Source organism: Sphaeramia orbicularis, chromosome 18 (assembly GCF_902148855.1).
Source record: "Sphaeramia orbicularis chromosome 18, fSphaOr1.1, whole genome shotgun sequence".
Classification (NCBI taxonomy): Eukaryota; Metazoa; Chordata; class Actinopteri; order Kurtiformes; family Apogonidae; genus Sphaeramia; species Sphaeramia orbicularis.
In genome coordinates, this window is record NC_043974.1 from 47,387,106 (window position 1) to 47,408,928 (window position 21,823).

The window sequence follows — 21,823 nt, forward strand, 5'->3', positions numbered from 1 at the left end:
AAAATATCGTAATTACAGTTATAACCGAGTCATTTAAGTTGAAAATACAGGTTAAAATAAACAAAAACTGAACATTTTAGCGCAAAAAGATGCTCAAGTACTGCTTCACAACATTAATGCTAACAGCTCTTTGTAAAATACTGTAATTACAGGAATAAACAGGTCATTTACCATGAAAAGTCTACAGGTTAAAGCCAATGAAAATGAAGAAAACTGAATATTTGAGTCCAGAAAAATGCTAAAGAATGACCTTAAATAGAGACATTAGCTTGGTAATGCTAATGCTAACAGCTCTGTGAAAAATGCTGAAATACTCTTTTAGTCACATGACCTTTACAATTGCTACAAATGTGCTGAAATAAACCCATTAGCCTAGTGACCCAATAGATTAGTAAAATGCTCAGTGTAAAATATGCTAATTACAGTAATAAACAAGTAATTTAAGGTGAAACTACAGGTTACAGTGAACAAAAATGGAACATTTTAGCACAGAAAAATGCTAAAAAATGACTTTAAATAGAGACATTAGCCTGGTAATGCTAATGCTAACAGCTCTGTGAAAAATGCTGAAATACTCTTTTAAATTAAGGCTACAGTGGTGTTATTTAGTCACATGACCTTTACAATCGCTACATATGGGCTGAAATAAACCCATTAGCCTAGCGCCCCAATAGATTAGTAAAATGCTTAGTGTAAAATATGCTAATTACAGTAATAAACAAGTAATTTAAGGTGAAACTACAGGCTACAGTGAACAAAAACGGAACATTTTAGCACAGAAAAATGCTAAAGAATGACTTTAAATAGACACATTAGCCTGGTAATGCTAATGCTAACAGCTCTGTGAAAAACACTGAAATACTCTGATGATTGTGCAGTTTTAAATTAATGCTACAGTGGTGTTATTTAGTGTCACAACCTTGACAATCACTGAAATAAAGCCATTAGCCTAGCGACCCAATAGGTTAGTGAAATGCTTAGTGTAAACTACATTAATTACAGTAATAAACAAGTCATTTAACAGCCTGTATTGAAACTCTGCAGGCTAAAGTGAATGAAAACAACAAAAACTGAACATTTAAATGCAGAACGATGCTACAGGATTACTTCAAATAGACATATTAGCCGAGCGATGCTAATGCTAACAGCTCTCTATAAAAATACCATGATTACAGGAATAAACGGGTCATTTACAACGAAAGTCTACAGGTGAAAGCAAATGAAAATGAAAAAAACATTTTAGCACAGAAAAATGCTAAAGAATGACTTTAAATAGACACATTAGCCTGATAATGCTAATGCTAACAGCTCTGTGAAAAACACTGAAATACTCTGATGATTGTGCAGTTTTAAATTAATGCTACAGTGGTGTTATTTAGTCACATGACCTTTACAATCACTGAAACAAACCCATTAGCCTAGCGACCCAACAGCTGATCTGCCTTGGCAGAGGTCTGCTTTTCTAGTTTGGTCATGTGACTCTAGTTGTGTACAAAGGTTTGTCCATTGCAGTTTTCTGCGATATACCAATTTCACTACGCCAGAAAAACCACCTCTGCCCAGCACAGAAACTTTTCAATGAAAAATAAGAGTTATGGTGAAACTGTTTTTTTTCATTGGTAAATTTTTATGCACAAGTTATATTCACACCATTTGAGGGTCTATGGAATAGTGAAACTGACATTTATATGAGTGAATACTCACCTTAACGAGGGTGTTTTCCATTTTTATCTACTGTAGATGAGACTAAGGCTGGCATTCAGACCAACGTCACCAATGGATTTCATTAAAATAAATAAAATTTAAAAATGTTCTTCACACAGGAAATACTTAGAGTTCAGCTCTTGTCAAACACCAGCATCATGTGGTTTATTGATTGCATTGTTAAAATCACAGAAATATTATAATTTACATACAAAATAAAAAATATAATACTTAAGGTGGAAGGTGTTCTAACAGAATGTTGTCATGTAGTAAATGATGAAATAATCGTGTTGTTGCTCATGTGACTTTCACTGCTCTGACATCCCGGCGGGGCTGACTCTGATTGGCCGTCGGAGCTGTGATGTCAGCACTGTTTGCGTGCGAGAGCGGCCAGCGGTTTGGCGTGGATGGGTTTGTAGAGGAGGACGAAGCTGGACGGGGTCAGGAGGCCGTTGCCCTGGGCGTCGACGTTTCCCATGAGCACATAGTTCAGGCCTGAAAAAGACGCAAATGTCAGTCACATGGTCTAGTTTTGGTCCAAATAATTATATATATATATATATATATATATATATATATATATATATATATATATATATATATATATATATATATATATATATAATTTATTGTTATATTATGAAATTATTGTATGTTTTCAGATGGTTTGTCTTGTCATATTTTTGGAAACAAATCCAGAGTTTGGTTCGTATCATCCGTCTCTTAGCTTTGACACCTTGTCTTTACTCTGTTTCATGTACGTTTGTAGGCGGTCTTTACCTTTCGTTATCCCGGGGCATCTCTTACAGGTGGAGGTTAAAGTGACGGACATGACTGGTCCTGACTTAGTGATGTTGAGGCGTCCGGTCTTATAGGCCTTGATGAGTGACACTTCGATGGAGGCGGAACCTCTGGGACCAGCTGACACCGACGTGACCTTACCGGTGATGACTGGAAAACAGAGCAGAATGATGTCATTCCGAAGAATCAGACCGATGATGTCAGAAACAGAAAAAAAATGAAGAAAAAGTTACTTTTCTGGGAAAGATATCAATAACTGCATGTAAAAACAACTGTCTTCATCCACTGTCACTGATCCAACTCCATGGGTTTTACGGGTGAATCAATGTTGGAGAAGATGACAGTGTTTCCACAGTAACTATGGAGCCTCTGAACGTCCAAATATGGTCATTTCTGATGACCATGAAAAGATGAAGAACTGTATTTTACACCAATTATTGACATGGATTAATAGGATTAATGGGTCAACAGAAATTAAACATTTCATATCAGTAGATGGTTTAGGTTAAAGGAGGACGTTTGGGTGTTTAAGGTTAAAGGTGGACGTTTGGGTGTTTAAGGTTAAAGGTGGACGTTTGGGTCTGTAAGGGTTAAAGGTGGACGTTTGGGTCCGTAAGGGTTAAAGGTGGACGTTTGGGTCCGTAAGGGTTAAAGGTGGACGTTTGTGTCCGTAAGGGTTAAAGGTGGACGTTTGGGTCTGTAAGGGTTAAAGGTGGACGTTTGGGTCCGTAAGGGTTAAAGGTGGACGTTTGGGTCTATAAGGGTTAAAGGTGGACGTTTGGGTCCGTAAGGGTTAAAGGTGGACGTTTGTGTCCGTAAGGGTTAAAGGTGGACGTTTGGGTCTGTAAGGGTTAAAGGTGGACGTTTGGGTCCGTAAGGGTTAAAGGTGGACGTTTGGGTCCGTAAGGGTTAAAGGTGGACGTTTGGGTCTGTAAGGGTTAAAGGTGGACGTTTGGGTCTGTAAGGGTTAAAGGTGGACGTTTGGGTCTGTAAGGGTTAAGTTCAGTATTACCATATTTTTTTCTTTAAATGGTCCGTTTTCTAAGTTTAAACATTCGTTTTCTGTCTTCTGCTGTGAATAAAATATGAGCTTATGCGATTTGCAAAGCATTACATTCAGTTTTTATTTACATTTTCTCCAACATCCCAACTATTTTTGAGTTTGTTTTGTAGTAGAAGGGTGGAAATCTGATAAAACGAGTTGTGTCTCGTTTGTCCAGTGTCTAAATAACATCAGCTATCACAAAAACAGAAACAATCTCAGTTTAGATTCAGTGGGTAAATAATGAGGCACATCTCTTTTTACTTTTAAGTGAACAGAAAAATCACAAATTTAGTTTTTTTACTGCATTTCAGAAAATATTCCAAATTTCCTGGAAGTGGGGTTGTTATCAAAATTATCTGTCAGAAGAATACATCAAGAATAAAAGAAAATGGACCAGACAAAAGTAGGTCCACCCTTTTGATGGAACCATGAGGGGTTGTTACAGAGGAACTTCAGAGTAAAATGAGTATTTCGGACATGAGCTGAAAGGGTTTATCTTCTAGTTTCTTGAATCTAAGTCACAGCTGACCTGGTCTAAGAGGATGTAGATAAGGTTGCTGTGAGGATCAGATAGCAGCTGAAGTTGTGGCTTACCGAAGTCGTGGGGGCAGAAGCTGGACTGAAGCGTTCCCGTCCTCTTACAGACTTGTGTACACAGTGGGTTCAGTGGTAACGCTGCAAAAAACAAACACACAAACACATCTACACAAACTGTCCCACACCAGAGTCTACATCTGCGCAAATGAACTCGTTTTACGCACGTTTCTTGGCCACAGCAGGCTTCTTTGTCACCGTCTTGCCGAGTTCTGGTTTAGGAGTGGCTTTGGGTTTAACCTTGGGTTTGGTTGTGGGTTTCAGTCCGCTCTTCGGCGTTGGTTTGACTGGTCTGACTGCAGGTTTTAACGTGGCCTTGGGCTTGATGAAAGGCTTACGAGACGGATTAACTCGAACCCTTGGCTTCATCGTTGGTTTAATAATCTTTATCCTCGTCTTGGTTGTAGGTTTCACTCCGGGTTTAACTCCAGGTTTAGGTGTGGGTTTTTTGGCGGGTGGTTTGGGTGTTGGTTTAGCTGGTTTGGGTTTAGCCGTGGGCTTGGTGGCAGGCTTGGGGGTAGGTTTACGTGGTGGTGGTGGTTTCAGTGGAAGCTTCACCTTTGGTTTTAGTGGTTTTGTTGTGGGTTTGGGCAGGAGGCCAGGTCGAGGTCTGGGTGTAGGTCTGGGTGTAGGTCTAGATGTCGGTCTGGATGTAGGTCTAGATGTCGGTCTGGATGTAGGTCTGGATGTAGGTCGGGACGTCGGTCTGGATGTCGGTCTAGATGTCGGTCTGGATGTTGGTTTGGTGGGTTTACTGGGCCTCCTGGTTGGTTTTGGTGATGTGGATCCTGTGTCGGGGCGGTAGATGAAGTCTCCTCCAGCTGTTGGCGCCCTGGAACCACGAGGGATGCTGGAGTAATGGGCCATGAACCCGTCTGAGGTCACGCTGAGGTCGGACACGAACTGGACCAGAAGCTCATTCCCATTGGTCACTATTGTCCTGCGAAGAAGAATTAGGACGGATTGTCCACACTGAGGTGGTTTAATCAGAAGTAAATGGACTTTACCCACAATGCCCTGGGTCCAGTCTGAGATTTGATTATTCAGAACAAAAAGCAACTACTAATATAAGGATGGAGATGCAGAAAGAACATCAAACAAGTTCTTTATCCGACTTCTTCTGCAGCTCAGTATCTCATTCCCACTGTTTGTTTTTGCACATTTTGGACTTTCTCAGACACTTTTTGAGGAATAAGTTTATCAAATAATAAAGTAAATCCAGGCCTGGGCTTCACCTTAAGCCATTTCTTCTGTTTTCTGACAGATTTATGTTAAACCTAAACATTTTGTAGGACCCTAAATTCCTGGTTGTGAAAGAGTGATTATATTTTCTCTTCAAACTCCTGATTTAAGTCCTGGTTTTATCTGATGCAAACTTTTCCAGTCAGGTTGTTTGGATCTTGGACTTCTACATCAAAGCTTTGGGACAATTTGGTGACTGAAGTCAGTGTCCCAGTGTTATTGTACTTGAGTATTTTAATAATTGTAAAAAGCCAACAGGTGTTCTAGATCAGGGGTGTCCAATCCTGGTCCTCAAGGGCTGGTATCCTGCATGTTTTAGATGTTTCCCTCTTCCAACACACCAGATTCATATGATAAACCTATCCTCCAGCTCTGCAGAAGCCTGATAACAAGGTGGACTGGAAGAGGGAAACATCTAAAACATGCAGGATTCCCAGCCCTCGAGGACCAGGACTGGTGACCCCTGCTCTAGAGTGTCATATGTGTGGAGTTCCATGGGTTCACCAGTATGACTATCCAAGTGATGACGTATGATGTCAGTTCACAGGATCTGGCTCAAACAGGGAGCACTAAATCATATGTTCTTTGTGATTCTCTTTGACTGTTAAACCCGAAAAAAAAAAAAAAAAAGTCAGATACTGAATCTAAGAAAGGACTCCTTCATTTTTGGGGAAACCATTGAAGGGGAAGAATTACTGGAGTTGAGATCCTGGAGAAAGAACACCAGTGTGAAGATCTACACCTTCTTTAATCAGCTTTCTGTCTCAGTCTGAATAATCAAAACACTAAACATACCAGAACCTGACAGTGTTTCCAAGGGGAAGTGGAGTGGAGCAGTGGAGTCACATCTGACTGAATCTGATCGCTGATTGGTAATTACAGCTGTCAATCACATATTTAACCCAGACCTGTCTGAAACCACCTGTGATAGGATGAAACCTCCTGGTTTCTATTGCCTTAAGAGTCTAGAGAGGTGGGTGGAATGTTTGTTTCCTCTCAGACACTTGAATTAGAATCAGCTGAAAGGACCTCATAAATGCATTTACAAAACCAGTCAGCTCCTGCATCCACCAACCCCGCACATTTTAGGGTTTTTGTTTGTATATGGGGCAGGTAACCGGTGTTTCGTCTTGCACGTCTCACCCTGGCGGCCGATCTCCGCAGAACTTCCCGATCCGCCGAGAGTCGTCGGTCTCACCCCCATTGAACAAGGCCACGTAGTCATAGCGACAGTAGGTATCGGGCTCCAAATCCAGCTTCTCGAACCTCACCTCGATCACCTGGAAAGAAGGCAAAGCCGGCGTTTATGGCATGAGAGACGTGAGCTGTACATGTTCATTTCTAAGGTATTTTCATGAATCCGGTACAGTGCAGACAGAGGTGGATTTAAAGGGGAGGAGGGCCCGCCGGGTCTAAATACAGAGGGGCATTTACTCCCTCTCTTTCCTTACGTTCAATCTCTTGGCACATACGAACACGCCTTCGGCCTCTCAATGAAGGCTTTCATTTTCAACTCCTGAACATTTCCTGGTGATGGGCCCCTTCACTCGTATGTTTAGTCCACCTTCTGCTCCAGCACCAACATACCCCATTCAACCTGATCCAAGGTCTGCTAATGATCGGACATTAATGAACCTCTGAGGTGCAGCTGTCTAAGGTTAAAACCGACTGTTCAGAAAAGCATTGACAGAAATATAAAGTGCTGACGTTGCTTGGCTCCACAGAGATGTGCCAGGAGCAGCTGATGCCTGCTGGGTAATCGTTGTTGGGCCAGTTGGGCGTCTGGACGGAGCCCTGTGATTTGGTCAGTCGACCTCCACAGAACTGGTTTTCTGTGGGAATAGAAAAGGAGACAGAGTCTGAAAAAGGAATGGCATCTTCAGGTTCAGCCTGTTTGTTTAGGATGGTTATTTCATCTGTGTTTTCATGGTGACATTCTAAGTAGCTTTTGAAAACTTGAAATGTGCGTAATTTCTTCCTATAAAAACATTATATCAGTCAATATAGATCAGGGGTGTCACTCATGTTAGTTCAGTTCCACATTCAGCCTAATATGATATAAAATGGGCCGGACCAGTAAAAAAAATATAAATAACAGGATAAGAACTTATAAATAATGTCAACTCCAAAGTGTTTTTCTCTGTTTTTGAGAGAAAAAAAGTCAAATTCCATAATGAAAATGTTTACATCTATGAACCGTACTTGAACATCACATGAACAAATATGAACAGCCTGAAATTCTTAAGAAAAATCAGTGCAATTTTAACAATATTAGGCCTTAGTTTATCATTTATACATGTGCATCACAACTTACAGATCACAATGGATCTACAAATGCACATATCATGTAGTAAGAGGCAGAATATTGGTACAATTCCAAACTTCTATTAAGAAATTTCAGGTTATTCACATTTTTTGTAAAAGGCTAGTCTGTAAACATTTTTGTGTAATGGTACTTTTTTTTTTACACTAAAATAAAGAGAAAAATTTGTAGTATTCATTATTTATAGGTTATTCTGATAGTATTTTACTGGTCTGACCCACTTGAGATTGAATTGACCTAAAATGATTCTAACATCCTTGACTGTTAGTTTCTTCAGTGTAATTTTTGCATTTCACAAATTCATCCTACGGGCCAGATCGGACCCTTTGGCGGGCCAGTTTTGTCCCCTAGGCCGCATGTTTGACACCAGTGATATAGATAATTATAAAAACTGTCAGATTTTTTCTTCTCAGGGCTGATTTTTGGTCTTCAGCAAAAGTTGAAGAAACCAGGTAATTATTCATAAAACACGCAACAGCATAAAAGACGCTAGTAGACATAAAAACACCCATAGTCTCCGATTTTGTCATTTAGCTCATATTTTGCTCATTTCCTTTATGTTGATTGAAGTCGTGAAAGTCAACATTCACTGACTGACTGGAAATGGGTGTAATTAGTGGTTTGAGACTCCTCTTTATGGTCAGGACATGACAGACACCTCAGAACATTTCACAAATGTAGAGGTTGGACAGTCAAAACTATTCTGATAAATAGGTTTCTCCTCTGAGCTCCACCACTTTAACCCCACCACACTTAGTTCAACCAGAAGTGAAGCTATTGTGGCCAAAAGTGGTTCTTCTGGTTCCTGTTCTGGCAGGTGTGCAGCCTCCTGTGAAGCCTTCAGAGGAAACGGATCCAAGATCAGTTCAGTTACGTCCTTTACCTTGGACCTCTCAGCTTTCACACCTTTGTAGAACAGTTCTTTCAGGCAAACATATTGATCTCATGGGTTCTCACTCAGATGAATGTTCAGACATTTGAACGTCCTCCAACACGTCAGCAGTTAGCTGATATTTACCCAAAGCAGCAGCTTCAGCTCTGTCACACACTTTAGGATCTTCAGTGTTTATGAGAACAGCAGGTACATCCTCTCAAAGGTAACAGGAGGGAGGTGGAGTCTCCGTGGGAGGTTTGGGAGGTTGACCACAAAGACTTGGCCTTTCTTCAGGTTCCCCCCATCTTCACTTTTGCTTTTTTTTTTTTTTTTTTTTAAGTCACGGCCAGTATTAGCTTGACTTGCCTTGACTTGGCATGGTTTTTCAGCATTTCTGTCGTAAGTATAGTCCGAGCATTGAATGTCTAAAGGTGCTGGAGACTTTCATGACTAATTTTTCATCAAATCTGTCAAACCTCAGTCATATCCTAAGTATCATAAATCTGTTCGTCTTTCTGTCATTACTCACCTGAATCTCTTGCGTTACGGTGAACAGTTTCTTAGTTCCATCCACCAGAAACAAACCATGTGTTTACAAACAGAGCTGGGAGGGAACTTGGGCATCTTCGGAATTTGTCGTGACGTGCATTGTAGGAAGTGAAGGCTCGCGGCAGCATCAGCAGCAGCAGCGCGACATTATGATATTATATGGATGAAACAAACACAGGCGGAAACGTCTGAAACACGGGAATGGCTGGAGGAATATGCATAGAGGGAAGGGAGCTCCTGCCATTTTTGCGTCGTGTCTGTTCCAGCTGCTGCTGTTAGACAGCGGCACGAACCGGTGTTTCCCACAATGCACGACAAAATTCTGAAGATGCCCAAGTTCCCTCCCGGCTCTGAATGTAAACACATGGTTTGTTTCTGGTGGACGGAACTAAGAAACTGTTCACCGTAATGCAAGAGATTCAGGTGAGTAATGACAGAAAGACGAACAGATTCATGACACTGAGGATATAACTGAGGTTTGACAGATTTGATGAAAAATTGGTCACAAAAGTCTCCCGCACCTTTAACTGCAGCTACAAGTGATGCATCAATTTCCAAAAGCCAACTTGAAAAGTAGTTCCAACATTTTCACAGATGTCTTGCTAGCTTGTTTGTTATGTGGATACTGTATGTACTGACGGTGATGTGACCAGTCCATGTTGGGAATCCCTTGGCTTGCTTGGAACCTCTGCAAATGTGGGACTAGAAATAGTATCCAATATTCCCCAGTGGTCCCGTCTTCAATGTTGAGGAAACACCAAAAATTCAATGTGAGTTGACCTGATGCCGGCTGTGGAGGAGGGGTATCCTCATTACTTCTGTCATTTGTCATTGTTCCTCTTGGTCATGCTGTTCCCCCACTTCAGTTTCCTCTTCTTGATCCTGGATCTGCTGAAACTTCTCCATCCTTGTTCTTCTCTGCCCAGGTGCTGGTCTCTCCAGGCTTTAGATCGAATCCATGGTTAAACCAGGTCCATCGTCAGGGTTACCTCCTGGGTCAGTTGGAACATCTGATTCACCAACATCTGCTGTTTCTGTTTTATTGGAGTCATTGCTTTCTCATTGTTCTCTAAACCTACAACTTCTGATAAACTTTGACCTCTGTAAGTTCAGATGGAGAGGCATCAAACTAGAGCCAAACTTCAACTTCTAAGAGTAGAGTTTACTGCAATCTGAGATACTGACGGAAACATCAACAAACTAGGGTGCCTTTATCCTCAACCGTGTGATCTGTTTAAGTGAGACCAAACCCACTGAACTATAAATATATACATAAAACCATTATCATATAATAAGTGATAATTAACATCTGAATAATCATGTACATTTTGACCACATTAAGTAATGGAACTGACAAAATAAAACATTATCAGAATGTCTTTTTTCCTCAACTTTGATTCAGAACCAAACACTGACTCTGAACCACTTTACATTGTGTAAGTTTTGTAACTTTGATGTTGTCTTTGTCATCTTCATGTATCTGCAACTTTTAAGAAGAATTTTGGTTCTTCAGCTTTTACTGTGGACCAAAAATCAGCCTTTTTAATGTGGCATTGACCCTGATAATTATTGATCTCAATGGATGTTTTATCTTATCTTATCTTATCTTATTTTGTTTTGCTTGGACCCAAAATCTTCTTGTGTTTCTTCTCAAAGACCATATTGGAATATCTCTTTGCACTAAGTAGAAAATACTAATTATCAGCATTTATCCCTGGACTGAGTGTGTTTTTCTGTTTGTGCGGTGACTCGTCTACACCTTCCACATGTGGTTTCCCTGCGCTGAAATACGCCAGGAAGCCTCGTCCTCCCGTGGCGTCGTCCGACACCATGTCCAGCATCATGGTGTTGGAGGTGGAGATGAGGGCGCCGGGTCGAAACGTCCCGCAGAACCGACCCAGCTTCTGCACCAGCCGAGTATGGCCGTTGTAGACGTCCAGGTAGTCGTAGCGACAGGTGGAATCGGCCTCCATGTCGAAGAGGCGGAAAGACAACATGACCACATGACCCTCTGGGACCTGGAGGCGGGGACGAAAGACATGATGTATTCACCTTCATCTTTACAAAAAGTCTTTATTGTTATTCATTTTTTACTTCTGTCCATGGGTAACTCGCTTATTAAGCCTGTTTTAACCATCCTAATACACAGTACTAGGTACAGTAGTAAGTACTGTACCTAGTACTGTGCATATTAGCATTAGCATTTAGCACATATATTAACATATATTAGGAGCAACTCAAGCTCATCAGTACCTTGATCATGAACACTGACAGGAGAATTAACCTATATATGCCATAGGTAATAATAAAAAAATGTATGTAATAGTAATAACATTAATGTTAATGGGAGGAAAAAAAACTAAATTATAATTTATTTTTAAGGTTAATTTTAGTGTTCATATAATTTTAGCATGTTTGAATTTTATTGCTTGGTCAGTTATTTGGATGTAAGTGGTCGCTGATGAAATAAATAAAAGTTAGATTTCCTGTATTGAGACTGTCAGTGAACGCATCAGACCACTACTGCTGTGATTGGTTGCCTTCTCACAGTCTGACGCTGTCAATGGACTCGAGATTTGAGTGATCGGATTCATCAGCCAATCAGACGTTGGTGTCACGTGAAGGCCCGCCTCCTGATATCGTCACCTAATTTGAGCTTGAACTTTTGGCGGACTGGAGTGAAAACAAAATGGCGCTCTCATTTCCGTTTATGCCATCATGGATCTACTTCAAACTTCTTTTTCCCGGGACAGAAAACTCATGACGAGAGGAGAACATAAATCTACACTAGAATTCATCGGAAGGAGGAAAATGTTTTGTGTGGGACTTCACTTGGAGCAGCTACAACCAATTTGACCAGTGCTTAGCTAGCTTTAGCATAGTTAGCTTAGTTAGCCAGGAGCAGAGCTAACCATGTTGGCAAAAAGTGGGTTATGCTGCGTTTCCACTGCGTGGTACCGGCTCGACTTGGCTCGGCCTTTTTGCGTTTCCATTACGAAAAAGGACCTGGAATCTGGTACCTGGTACTAGTTTTTTGGTGTCACCTCCACCGAGGTTCTAAGTGATAATAAACCGTGACGTGTACACACTGCAGACCACTGATTGGTCAGACAGTTTTCTCTGTGACCTGCAGTTTTACAAAAACAGATGCGGAAGTGGACAGTAAACATAGTGGTATATTAATCCACATGAGAACAGATAAACTAGACCAGGGTCGGTCCAGGAGATTCAGTCTGTGGTGGAAGACGGAAAAATTCAGACGAGACAACACACAACGAGCAAGTTTATCAGCAACTCTGAGCAGATGACGGCATTAGTGGAATAACTGACAGAAGCTGTAAAACCAACCTGCAGACCTCTGTGACTGGGATCTACGGACGATTATGAGGCCGAGTTTCATCAGGAAAGACTGACACGTGGATTTATTTTCACGTAATGGGTGAGTGATGCTCTTTACTCGGATTACAACACATTCAGGTTGATAGTGCTGTTCATACAAGTTGTTGGTGATTGTGAAGGTTGTGTGTTATTATTGGTGTCATTGTGTGGTGTTTCTAAAGTATATTAAACATATAATTTTCAGCTGTTCCTGGTGAAAGGTTTAATCACTATATTCAAGCTGTTTGTCCAGAAGCATTTGACATAAACATAACCGGTCATTTTATTATGTTGATCTGACTATAATGTACAGATAATACTGTGACCATACGTCGTATGTGTATGTGTGTGTGTTCACGCTGATCAGTGACATAAAGGCCATGTGTCCACCTAGGGCTGCTTGATTAAAAAAAAAAAAAAAAATAATAATAATAATAATCACGATTATTTTAGCAATAATTGAAATCACAATTATTAAAAACGATTATTTGTTAGCCTTAAAGTTGTTTTTTTTTCTTGCAAAACAATGTAAAATATACTCTTTAAACATAAATAAAGCTTTTAAACACTAAAACAAAGTGTTCACTTTTGTGCGAAACAAAAAAAATCTTTAAATGCAAATAAGCAAGTATGTTTCCTTTTGTAAACAAATAGTGCACTGGAATTAAACTGCTATAGACTTGCCATAGAACTGTAGCAATAAAAAAAAAAAAAAAACTCACGTAAAGTCCAAATTATAAATTCAAGTATGATCAACGTAGTAGCAGCTGGTGTAAAATGATGTGTTGAAGGCAAAACCTAGCGTTTGTCCAGTGGATTCACCATTTGTCTGCAGCCCCAGTTGTCAGTGGTGTTAATGGAGCACATACCTTTAACCAGGTAATGGACAATGGATTCTGTTATCTTTTGGTGTCTCTGATGTTGATGAGCAGGGAGTTGCAGCATGAAGAGATTGAAGATTGCATTGCAGATAAAGTTGCAGATGGAGTTGTTTTTTTGTGTTTTGGTTTTTCATCAGATTATCATAAAAGTGGCGGTGGTTCAACTTTAGATGGTTAAAAAGGTTTGTTGTGTTAGCGGTCGGTGCGGACACGACTACGAAACACTTTTTGAACCTGATGTGTTTTTGCTCTTCGTCTTCTTCATCAAACCCAAAGTGATTCCATACAATTGAATTTGACTTGCCTTTTTTGTTTACCAAGCACTTCTGCTGTGATTGTCCTGCCATTTTTCAAGACCGAAAGGTACAGCTGTCCTCGTGGGGTGGACCTGCCGGCTAGCTGGCAGCTGGAGCTTAGAGTGGGGCGGGGCCGAGCAGCTCATGGTAGCTTGCGTGCGTGTGAATTACAACAACTCAAAATTAATAAGAGTTTTTTCTCGATTACATAATTTTTGTAATCGTTGAGTGTAATAATCGAAATCATAATTGAATTTTGATTAATTGCACAGCCCTATGTCCACCTATCATGGCCTTATTTATACAAACAGATATTTATCCACCTGCGATTTTAATATCGTACACACCAGATTATTTTCAGAAAGGTCATCTACATGAACCTGCATAAATCTGCCGTAGAGTGCCATCATGGGGTTAGGGTTAGGATAAACAAAGGTCACACACATGATGGAGATGCTTTTTTTGTCACATACTGTGACGTTCAGAAACTAAAACTCAGTTTCTCCCTGATCACATGCAAACGCTAAAGCAGAGTTTTACAAAATCTACACTTTGGATGCAGTTTTCAAAAATAATCATTTTCAGTGGCTTTTCATGTGAACGAAAAGTAAAAAAAATGCATGAGAAAATATCATGTTTTTCCAGATACTGGATGTGTGGATACGTGGTAAAGGGTCAGTGATGCTGCAGAGGTCATAGTTCAGTCTTAGTGGTGGTTGAAGATCAGCTGTGTTTTCACTGTTCATGGAGAAGGTTCTAGACTGTGGATCTGAGGCCTGGACTCAAATCTGGATCTGGTTCTGCTCTATTATCCAGTCTATTATCTGGTCTGTTATCCGGTCTGTGATCTGGTCTGTTATGTGGTCTATGATCTAGTCTATGATCCGGTCTATTATCTGGTCTGTTATCTGGTCTATGATCCAGTCTATGACCCGGTCTGTTATCTGTTCTATTATCTGGTGTATTATCTGGTCTATTATGTGGTCTGTTATCTGGTCTATGATCCGGTCTATTATCTGGTCTGTTACCTGGTCTATGATCCGGTCTGTTATCTGTTCTATTATCTGGTGTATTATCTGGTCTATTATGTGGTCTGTCATCTGGTCTATTATCTGGTCTGTTACCTGGTCTATGATCTGGTCTGTTATCTGTTCTATGATCCGGTCTGTTATCTGTTCTATGATCTGGTCTATGATCCGGTCTATTATCTGGTCTGTTACCTGGTCTATGATCCGGTCTGTTATCTGGTCTATGATCTGGTCTAACGATAATTATCGGTCCAATATTGAAAAAAATATGTCATTCAGATAATTCCAACAATTAAAGTTTTCACAGATAAATACAGCCCATAATAATAAATCAAAATATCTTTGATTTGGTGAATTTTACCAGTACACAGTGCACGTTGTTGCCGTGCCAACCGTCATAAAAACCAAGAAGGACAGGTGTGGATCAGTCCATTGTCTGTCAGTCAAAGGGTTTTCAGTTCCTTCCTCTGCTTCAGCTGTCAGAACCAGAGGAAGATCCAGAGGTAGTTTTGTCTGTTTTGGTCCGAACGCAGCAGAAGAAGAGGGGCATTCAAAAACGCTGAATGTAAAAAAAGCTGTTTAATGTGTGAAAACAGCGGTCGATTTATTGGACTATTAACAGAGTTTAACACTGACTGGAAACAAGAAGAAAACAACTGGAAAAATATGGAAATATTGGTGTTTGGTATCGGTTACGAGAAGTAGGAAGTTATCAATTATTGGTAGTAAAAAACCATTATCATGCATCCCTAATTTCTGTAATTCTCCATCTAATGATGAATCTGATACCACATGTGTACTGCGATCCAGTCTACGTGGACCTGTTGGATCTGTAGTGACCTGTAAAGTGACTCACAGTGATGTACCAGGTGCATCGACTGTTGGCCTTGTAGTGACTGGGGAAGCCTTCACTGGCCACGATGCCCGAGTCGGTGACCAGGTGTCCTCCACAGTGGAACACCGGCCTGAAACGAGGAGAACACAAGTCACCCACACCTGCTGCATGTTCAGCTCACCGGCCCTCACAACAACTTCTACTATGTCCCCGTTTAGAATCAGTAAAGGGTGTCGATCTGCCGCGAAGACGCTGTGTCTGTCGACATCTTCATCATCGGTAGTAGTTTCTTCAGACATCTTCTCAGACGAAACTACTGGTCACACACATTTCAATTTTATCTGTAGTTTCCTTGGGCCAATGTCTACAAAGTTTATTCATGAATTTAAGAAATTTAGATTTTTGGATTTTTGAAATACTACAGTTTTGCCTTTACTGATGATTATTTTGTTAATTTTGGTGAGTATTTTGCTCATTTTTATTCATTTTGTTAATTTTGTTGATTATTTTGTTAATTTTGTTGATTATTTTGTTGATTTTTGTTGATTATTTTGTTCATTTTGTTCCATTATTTTGTTAATTTTGTTGATTTTGTGGACTGTTTTGTTAATTTTGTTGACTATTTTGCTCAATTTGTTGATTATTTTGTTAATTTGGTTGATTTTTTTTTGTTCATTTTGTTGATTATTTTATTAATTTTGTTGATTAATTTCTTAATTTTTGTTGCTGAAATATTCTAAATGTTCCTTTTCTTTTAATGATCCATATTTTCATGGTTTATACCATGTAAATTGTTACAGATATCAGTAGGGCTGAACAATATGGACAAAATTTCATATCTCGATATTCATGCCAGATATCTTGATATCGATATGATATGACTATGGGTTCGGTGAAAACCAAGCATTTTTCAGAAAAATACAAACATCGTAATACAAAAGAATGTGGAAAGTGCAGTTTTATTTATAAGAACTCACTGCCAGTCATCAACATTAACACATAGTACGAATAAATAAATTACAAATTAAACATTTTGAAATTTGTTGTGACTTCCAGAGCTGTACATGCAGGGTGAGCGCAGGGGAAATCTATATCGTTTATATCGTTGCTTTTTTGATATTAATATCTTGAATGTTCATATCTAGATATAGATACAATAACGATATATCTTTCAGCCCTAGATATCAGTATAGCTGTTGATCACTGATAGGAAGTCATATATGAACTTTGATTTGGGTCCATGACCTTTGACCTTGAATGACTGTGACGGGTATCTGATCTGTTAAAGACAGTTTGAACAGCACTAATCTGACCCAGACCACTTTCATATGTGGTCCTAAATCCGATACGCATCTGATATTTTGCAATATGACTTCAGTCTGAACGGTGAGGTTGCATTTATCCGACCTTTACATCATTGAAATGCGTTACAATACTTCCGTAAACACAGTGCGTGTCTGCGTGGCCTCGCATTCCATCAGGACCTTTTTAGTGCATGTGGGTCACTTCAGGGTCACATTCAGTTCAGACTCAAAACTGATAGAAGTCGCATTTAATGTGGAATATGAACCAACACACACAAAAATCAGATTCCACCAAAAAATCCAAATTGTGCATAAAGACCTGCTGTTTGAACTAGGGATGTGGGAAAATATCGGTTCTGCAATATATCGCGATATTTCATTTCACAATTCTGTATCGATATTAGAAAATACTGTATTGATATTTTTAGGTATTTATTCAAATGCAGATATTGTGGAGGTTCATTTTAGTTTTTTTGGTTTTTCTTTTTTGTTATATTTTACTTATTATTACTTAACACTCTTTTATTCAATAATGTTTGTTCCTTTGTTGGGATTGAACTCAAATACTGTTCTGATGTTAGTTCTGAACCAATAGAATATGAACATTTGAACAGGATCTGAAACTGTAATGTCTGTAAAACAATTTCAGTTTGAACACAGGAGCATTTTGTGATATAACATTAGATCCTATTGGAATCAAATAAAAATGTGTTTAGTGTTTGTGCAGGTTTCTGCTGTAATTCAATTCTTCAAGCAAATAATCATTAAAAAAAAGAAACAAACAAAAAATTGCCTTTTTAACAGTATCATGATATATTGTGATATATCGTATCGTGATCCTAGTATTGTGATTTGTATTGTATCGCCAGATTCTTGTCGATACACAGCCCTAGTTTGAACATAGCCATGGAGACAGAACCTGATCAACCTCACAAATTCAACTGGATGGGTTCAGATAGACCAGGACGCTGACGTACAGGGACATTGGAACTGTTTTTGGACTGGCTGAATGAAGCTGCAGCCTGAGAGCGAGGCCGCCTGAACACATCCACCCTGGAAACCACAGCGCCACAGTCAGCCTCTGTTCTCCGAGTCGGGGGGCGGGGGGGGGGGGGGGGGGGGCGGGGTTCAGAACCAGCGTTTTCCTGGTCTGCGAGCGTCAACATACAGTGCGTGTCCTGTGAGTCTTCTACTCACACTGTACCACAAGAAAGTGGACGTAACACATAGTTTAGTGGAAGCAGAGGCCGTCACATGGGGACACACACCCACTGGTCCACGCTCACATAAACACACATCAAAGCTGCTGCCACTGTCGACTTGTAATTCTGCAGCACTTATCATCCTCGGACCTGTTCATTGGGATCTTGGCTCCTTCAGTGTCTGGTTTCCTCTTGATTCTGGAGCTAAATGTCATGATTAAACATCAGACTGCTCCTGTTTTTCAGGGGAATGAATGCACTTTAGTTTCGGTTACTATTCCCTGTCAGTCCTCACAGTTTCTCCTCAGTGTAACCACATTTTGTAAGGCCAAACTAGTCCCAGTAAGCCCCTCCCTCCTGACCCTGTGGATCTGAACAGCCCACAGGCATTTGTTGGTCTCTCATGTTTAATTTACACCCTATGTGCCTGGAAGCAGCACTAGCACTGCGTTAAAACACACCGATCACAACTCTGGAGGAAAACAAGTGGAAATGCTGAACAAAAAAAGTGATTTTTTTTTGTTGTCCGGTGCGTGTTTAACATCAGCCTGCCCCCCTTTTTTTTGGTCACCTTAGGCACTTTAACGAACTTGTTACCTCCGCCAAGGAATGGCGGAGGTTATGTTTTCATTGGGGTTTGTTTGCTTGTTTGTTGGTTTGTTAGCAAGATAACTCAAAAAGTTATGGACAGATTTTGATGAAATTTTCAGGAAATGTTGATACTGGCACAAGGAACAAATGATTAAATTTTGGTGGTGATCTGGGGGAGGGGCTAATCTGCCTTGGCGGAGGTCTGCACTCTCCGAGTGCTTTTCTAGTTTATATTTTTTACCTCTTTATTTTTGTATTGTATTGATGCATACTGTCTTGTGATGCTGTACACACTTGAATTTCCCCCTTGGGGGATCAATAAAGTATATCTTATCTTATCTTATCTTATCTTAACCTCCAAAGACCCAGCTATGGGTTTTCTGTCCACATTTGTGGACAAGAGTTTCACAACTTTATACAAAAAAAATAAAATTGTCCACCACAAAGGACATTCCATAAAAATTTTAAAAACTGCAACTGAAAAACTGTTGCATCATGATGTTTCTAATATAAGCACTTATTTAATAAATTTTTTTTAAAAAGCTGGTACTTTGCTGACATTTCCTGGGTGTCAGGAGGTTAAATCAGGTTCCACATTCAGCCCAATTCAGTCTCAAGTGGGTCAGACCAATAAAATACTATCATAATAACCTGTTTAATTTAATTAATTTAATAACCAAATTTTTCTCTTTAAGTGTAAAAAAGGTCAAATTCCAAACTATCCGTTCACAAAAAATGTGAATCATCTGAACAATATGAAGAACTTGAAATGTCTTCATATAAATCAGTGTAATTGTACCAATATTCTGCCTGTTTTTAAATGTATGATTTGTACGTTATAATGAACATGTGTTGAAGATAAACTGAGGCGGAATATTAAACTCTGTATGAAAACATGTGGAAATGCTAAAAAAAAGTGCATTTTTTTGTCGTCAGGTGCTTGTTTTCATCAGTCTGCTGTTTGTCTGATGGTTAAATCACTACATCAGTGGCTGCATGCTGTCATTTTGTGTGTTTATGGGATGCCAACCACATCTTCCTAACACTGCAGCCTCCTCATTTTAGGAAAAGCACACACACTGGAGTTAGTTCACACCGATGGGGGTTGGAAAGTCAGCTGCCACATGTGCACAAGCAGAAAAAAAAAAGCCCGAACAGGGGACGCTGATGCATTTACGTCGGTGAAATGACCCCAAACGTCACCTCTTACCTGGTGAAGTTGGTCTGAGTCTGAGCTTCGGTCCATCCCAGCGTCAAAGTGACGAGTAGGTAGAGTTTCCACAGCCTGAGCTCCATCCTGCTGCCCTCTGAGGGTAGGAAAGAAGAAGAAGAAGAAGAAGAAGAAGGAGGGAGAGGCAGAGCAGAGGCGTGGACAGATGGTCAGAAAAGGGGAGGGCACAGAGGTGGAAGTGATGGAGAAGAAAGGGAAAGGTCGGAGGATGTGAGGACAGAGGGCTGATTGAAGCTAAAGCAGCGCATGTACAGTGAGTTCATACAGGCTGGGTTTGGGTTTAATGGTACAGGCGTGGAATATGTCAACAGTAGGTTTATACAGGTGTGTCCACAGAGGCCCGCTGTTTCCAAACCACACCTGTGTGGAACACCACTGGGAGCTGAACCACAGGAGGCAAACAGGGGTCTGTGGACCAAAACCAGCCCGCCAAAGGGTCCGATCCAACCGACCAAAGGGTCTGATCCAACCGGCCAAAGGGTCCGATCCAACCGACCAAAGGGTCCGATCCAACCGACCAAAGGGTCTGATTCAACTGGCCAAAGGGTCCAGTGCCATCTACCAAAGGGTCTGATCCAACCAGCCAAAGGGTCTGATCCAACCGACCAAAGGGTCCGATCCAACCTGCCAAAGGGTCTGATCCAACCTACCAAAGGGTCTGATCCAACCGACCCAAGGGTCCGATCCAACCGACCCAAGGGTCCGATCCAACCGACCAAAGGGTCTGATCCAACTGACCAAAGGGTCTGATTCAACTGGCCAAAGGGTCCAGTCCCATCTACCAAAGGGTCTGATCCAACCAGCCAAAGGGTCTGATCCAACCGGCCAAAGGGTCTGATCCAACCGGCCAAAGGGTCTGATTCAACTGGCCAAAGGGTCCAGTCCCACTGACCAAAGGGTCCAATCCCATCTACCAAAGGGTCTGATCCAACCGACCAAAGGGTCTGATTCAACTGGCCAAAGGGTCCAGTCCCACTGACCAAAGGGTCCAATCCCATCTCCAAAGGGTCTGATCCAACCGGCCAAAGGGTCTGATCCAACCTGCGAAAAGGGTCCAGTCCCTTACTAATATTAGAATGTGGTTCTGACCCAATTGAGATAATATTGGTCTGAATGTGGAACCTGTACGAACATGAGTTTGATGTCTCTGAATTGGTCATCTGTTGGTTTTTGAGGAGTTTGTGTGGTGTCTTTTTGGAGCTAGAAGTGACCGTATTTGGTCGTAAAGGAGGAGCTGGGGAGCAGAAATGGTACTGAGTGGGTTAATGCTAGCTGACTAATGTAACAAAAATATTATTCTAATAAACAGAAGCTCTGAAAGTCCAACTCTGCAGGTAATGAGCTGTTAGGCTCCGCCCACACAGCAGGTCTTAAGGCAGAATTTGGATTTTTTGGGAGAAATCGGAAATTTTTTGTGTGCTTGTTCATATTCCACATTAAATGCAACTTCTATCTAGGGATGCACCGATACCACTTTTTTCCATACTGAGCACAAGTACTTATATTTGAGCACTTGCCGATACCGAGTACTGATCCTAGTCCTTAGTAATCCCATTCCAGTTGTTAGTTCCTTTTGTAAATGTGCTTCATTGTCGTTGTCATTAGTCTGACTGGAACAAAGTGCTGCTACTGACATTTAATGTGTTGGAATGAGCGTTTGTCAGTTAATCCACCAGGGGGCGCTGCTCTGAATTAACCATACTGGACAAATACCACGAAGAAGAGGAAAGTTTTTTTGAGAAGAAGAAGAAAGTCAGTAATAACAAACCTGTAGACGACAGAGGAACACTACTGTGATACTAATGCTGCAGCGTTTTCTCTGTAAGGTTTAAAAGTTTAGCTTCAGCAGGAAGAGAAAAGACAAATGAGTGATAAGTTTGGTTTTCACTTCCGCTGGCAGCGGTCCGCACTGCTCTGTACTCCCGCTGGTATTCTCATTCTGAGT

The 21,823-nt window shown here is 40.7% G+C and overlaps 1 protein-coding gene across 1 annotated transcript; it reads right to left on the minus strand.

Annotated features, from left to right (window-relative positions):
• Nucleotides 1-1,818: 1,818 nt before the first annotated feature.
• On the minus strand, nucleotides 1,819-19,961 carry LOC115438225 (procollagen C-endopeptidase enhancer 2-like). Its single transcript, XM_030161669.1, has 9 exons — nucleotides 19,858-19,961; nucleotides 15,572-15,680; nucleotides 10,892-11,150; nucleotides 7,094-7,218; nucleotides 6,530-6,666; nucleotides 4,312-5,084; nucleotides 4,145-4,225; nucleotides 2,485-2,655; nucleotides 1,819-2,199 (listed from the first exon to the last, which is right to left on the minus strand). Exons 1-9 carry the CDS (start codon nucleotides 19,941-19,943, stop codon nucleotides 2,069-2,071), a joined length of 1,872 nt encoding a protein of 623 aa, XP_030017529.1. The 5' UTR covers nucleotides 19,944-19,961; the 3' UTR covers nucleotides 1,819-2,068.
• Between the last annotated feature and the right edge of the window lie 1,862 nt (nucleotides 19,962-21,823).

Bases quoted from the DNA above. Each gene is read 5' to 3' on its own strand.
- LOC115438225 (XM_030161669.1), bottom strand. From the start codon at position 19,943: ATGGAGCTCAGGCTGTGGAAACTCTACCTACTCGTCACTTTGACGCTG. The intron at 6,667-7,093 runs GTCAGCACTTTA...CCTTCTTTCCAG, and splicing joins TCTCTGTGGAGCCAAGCAAC to GTGATCGAGGTGAGGTTCGA. The intron at 5,085-6,529 runs GTGAGACGTGCA...TCTTCTTCGCAG, and splicing joins TGCGGAGATCGGCCGCCAGG to GACAATAGTGACCAATGGGA.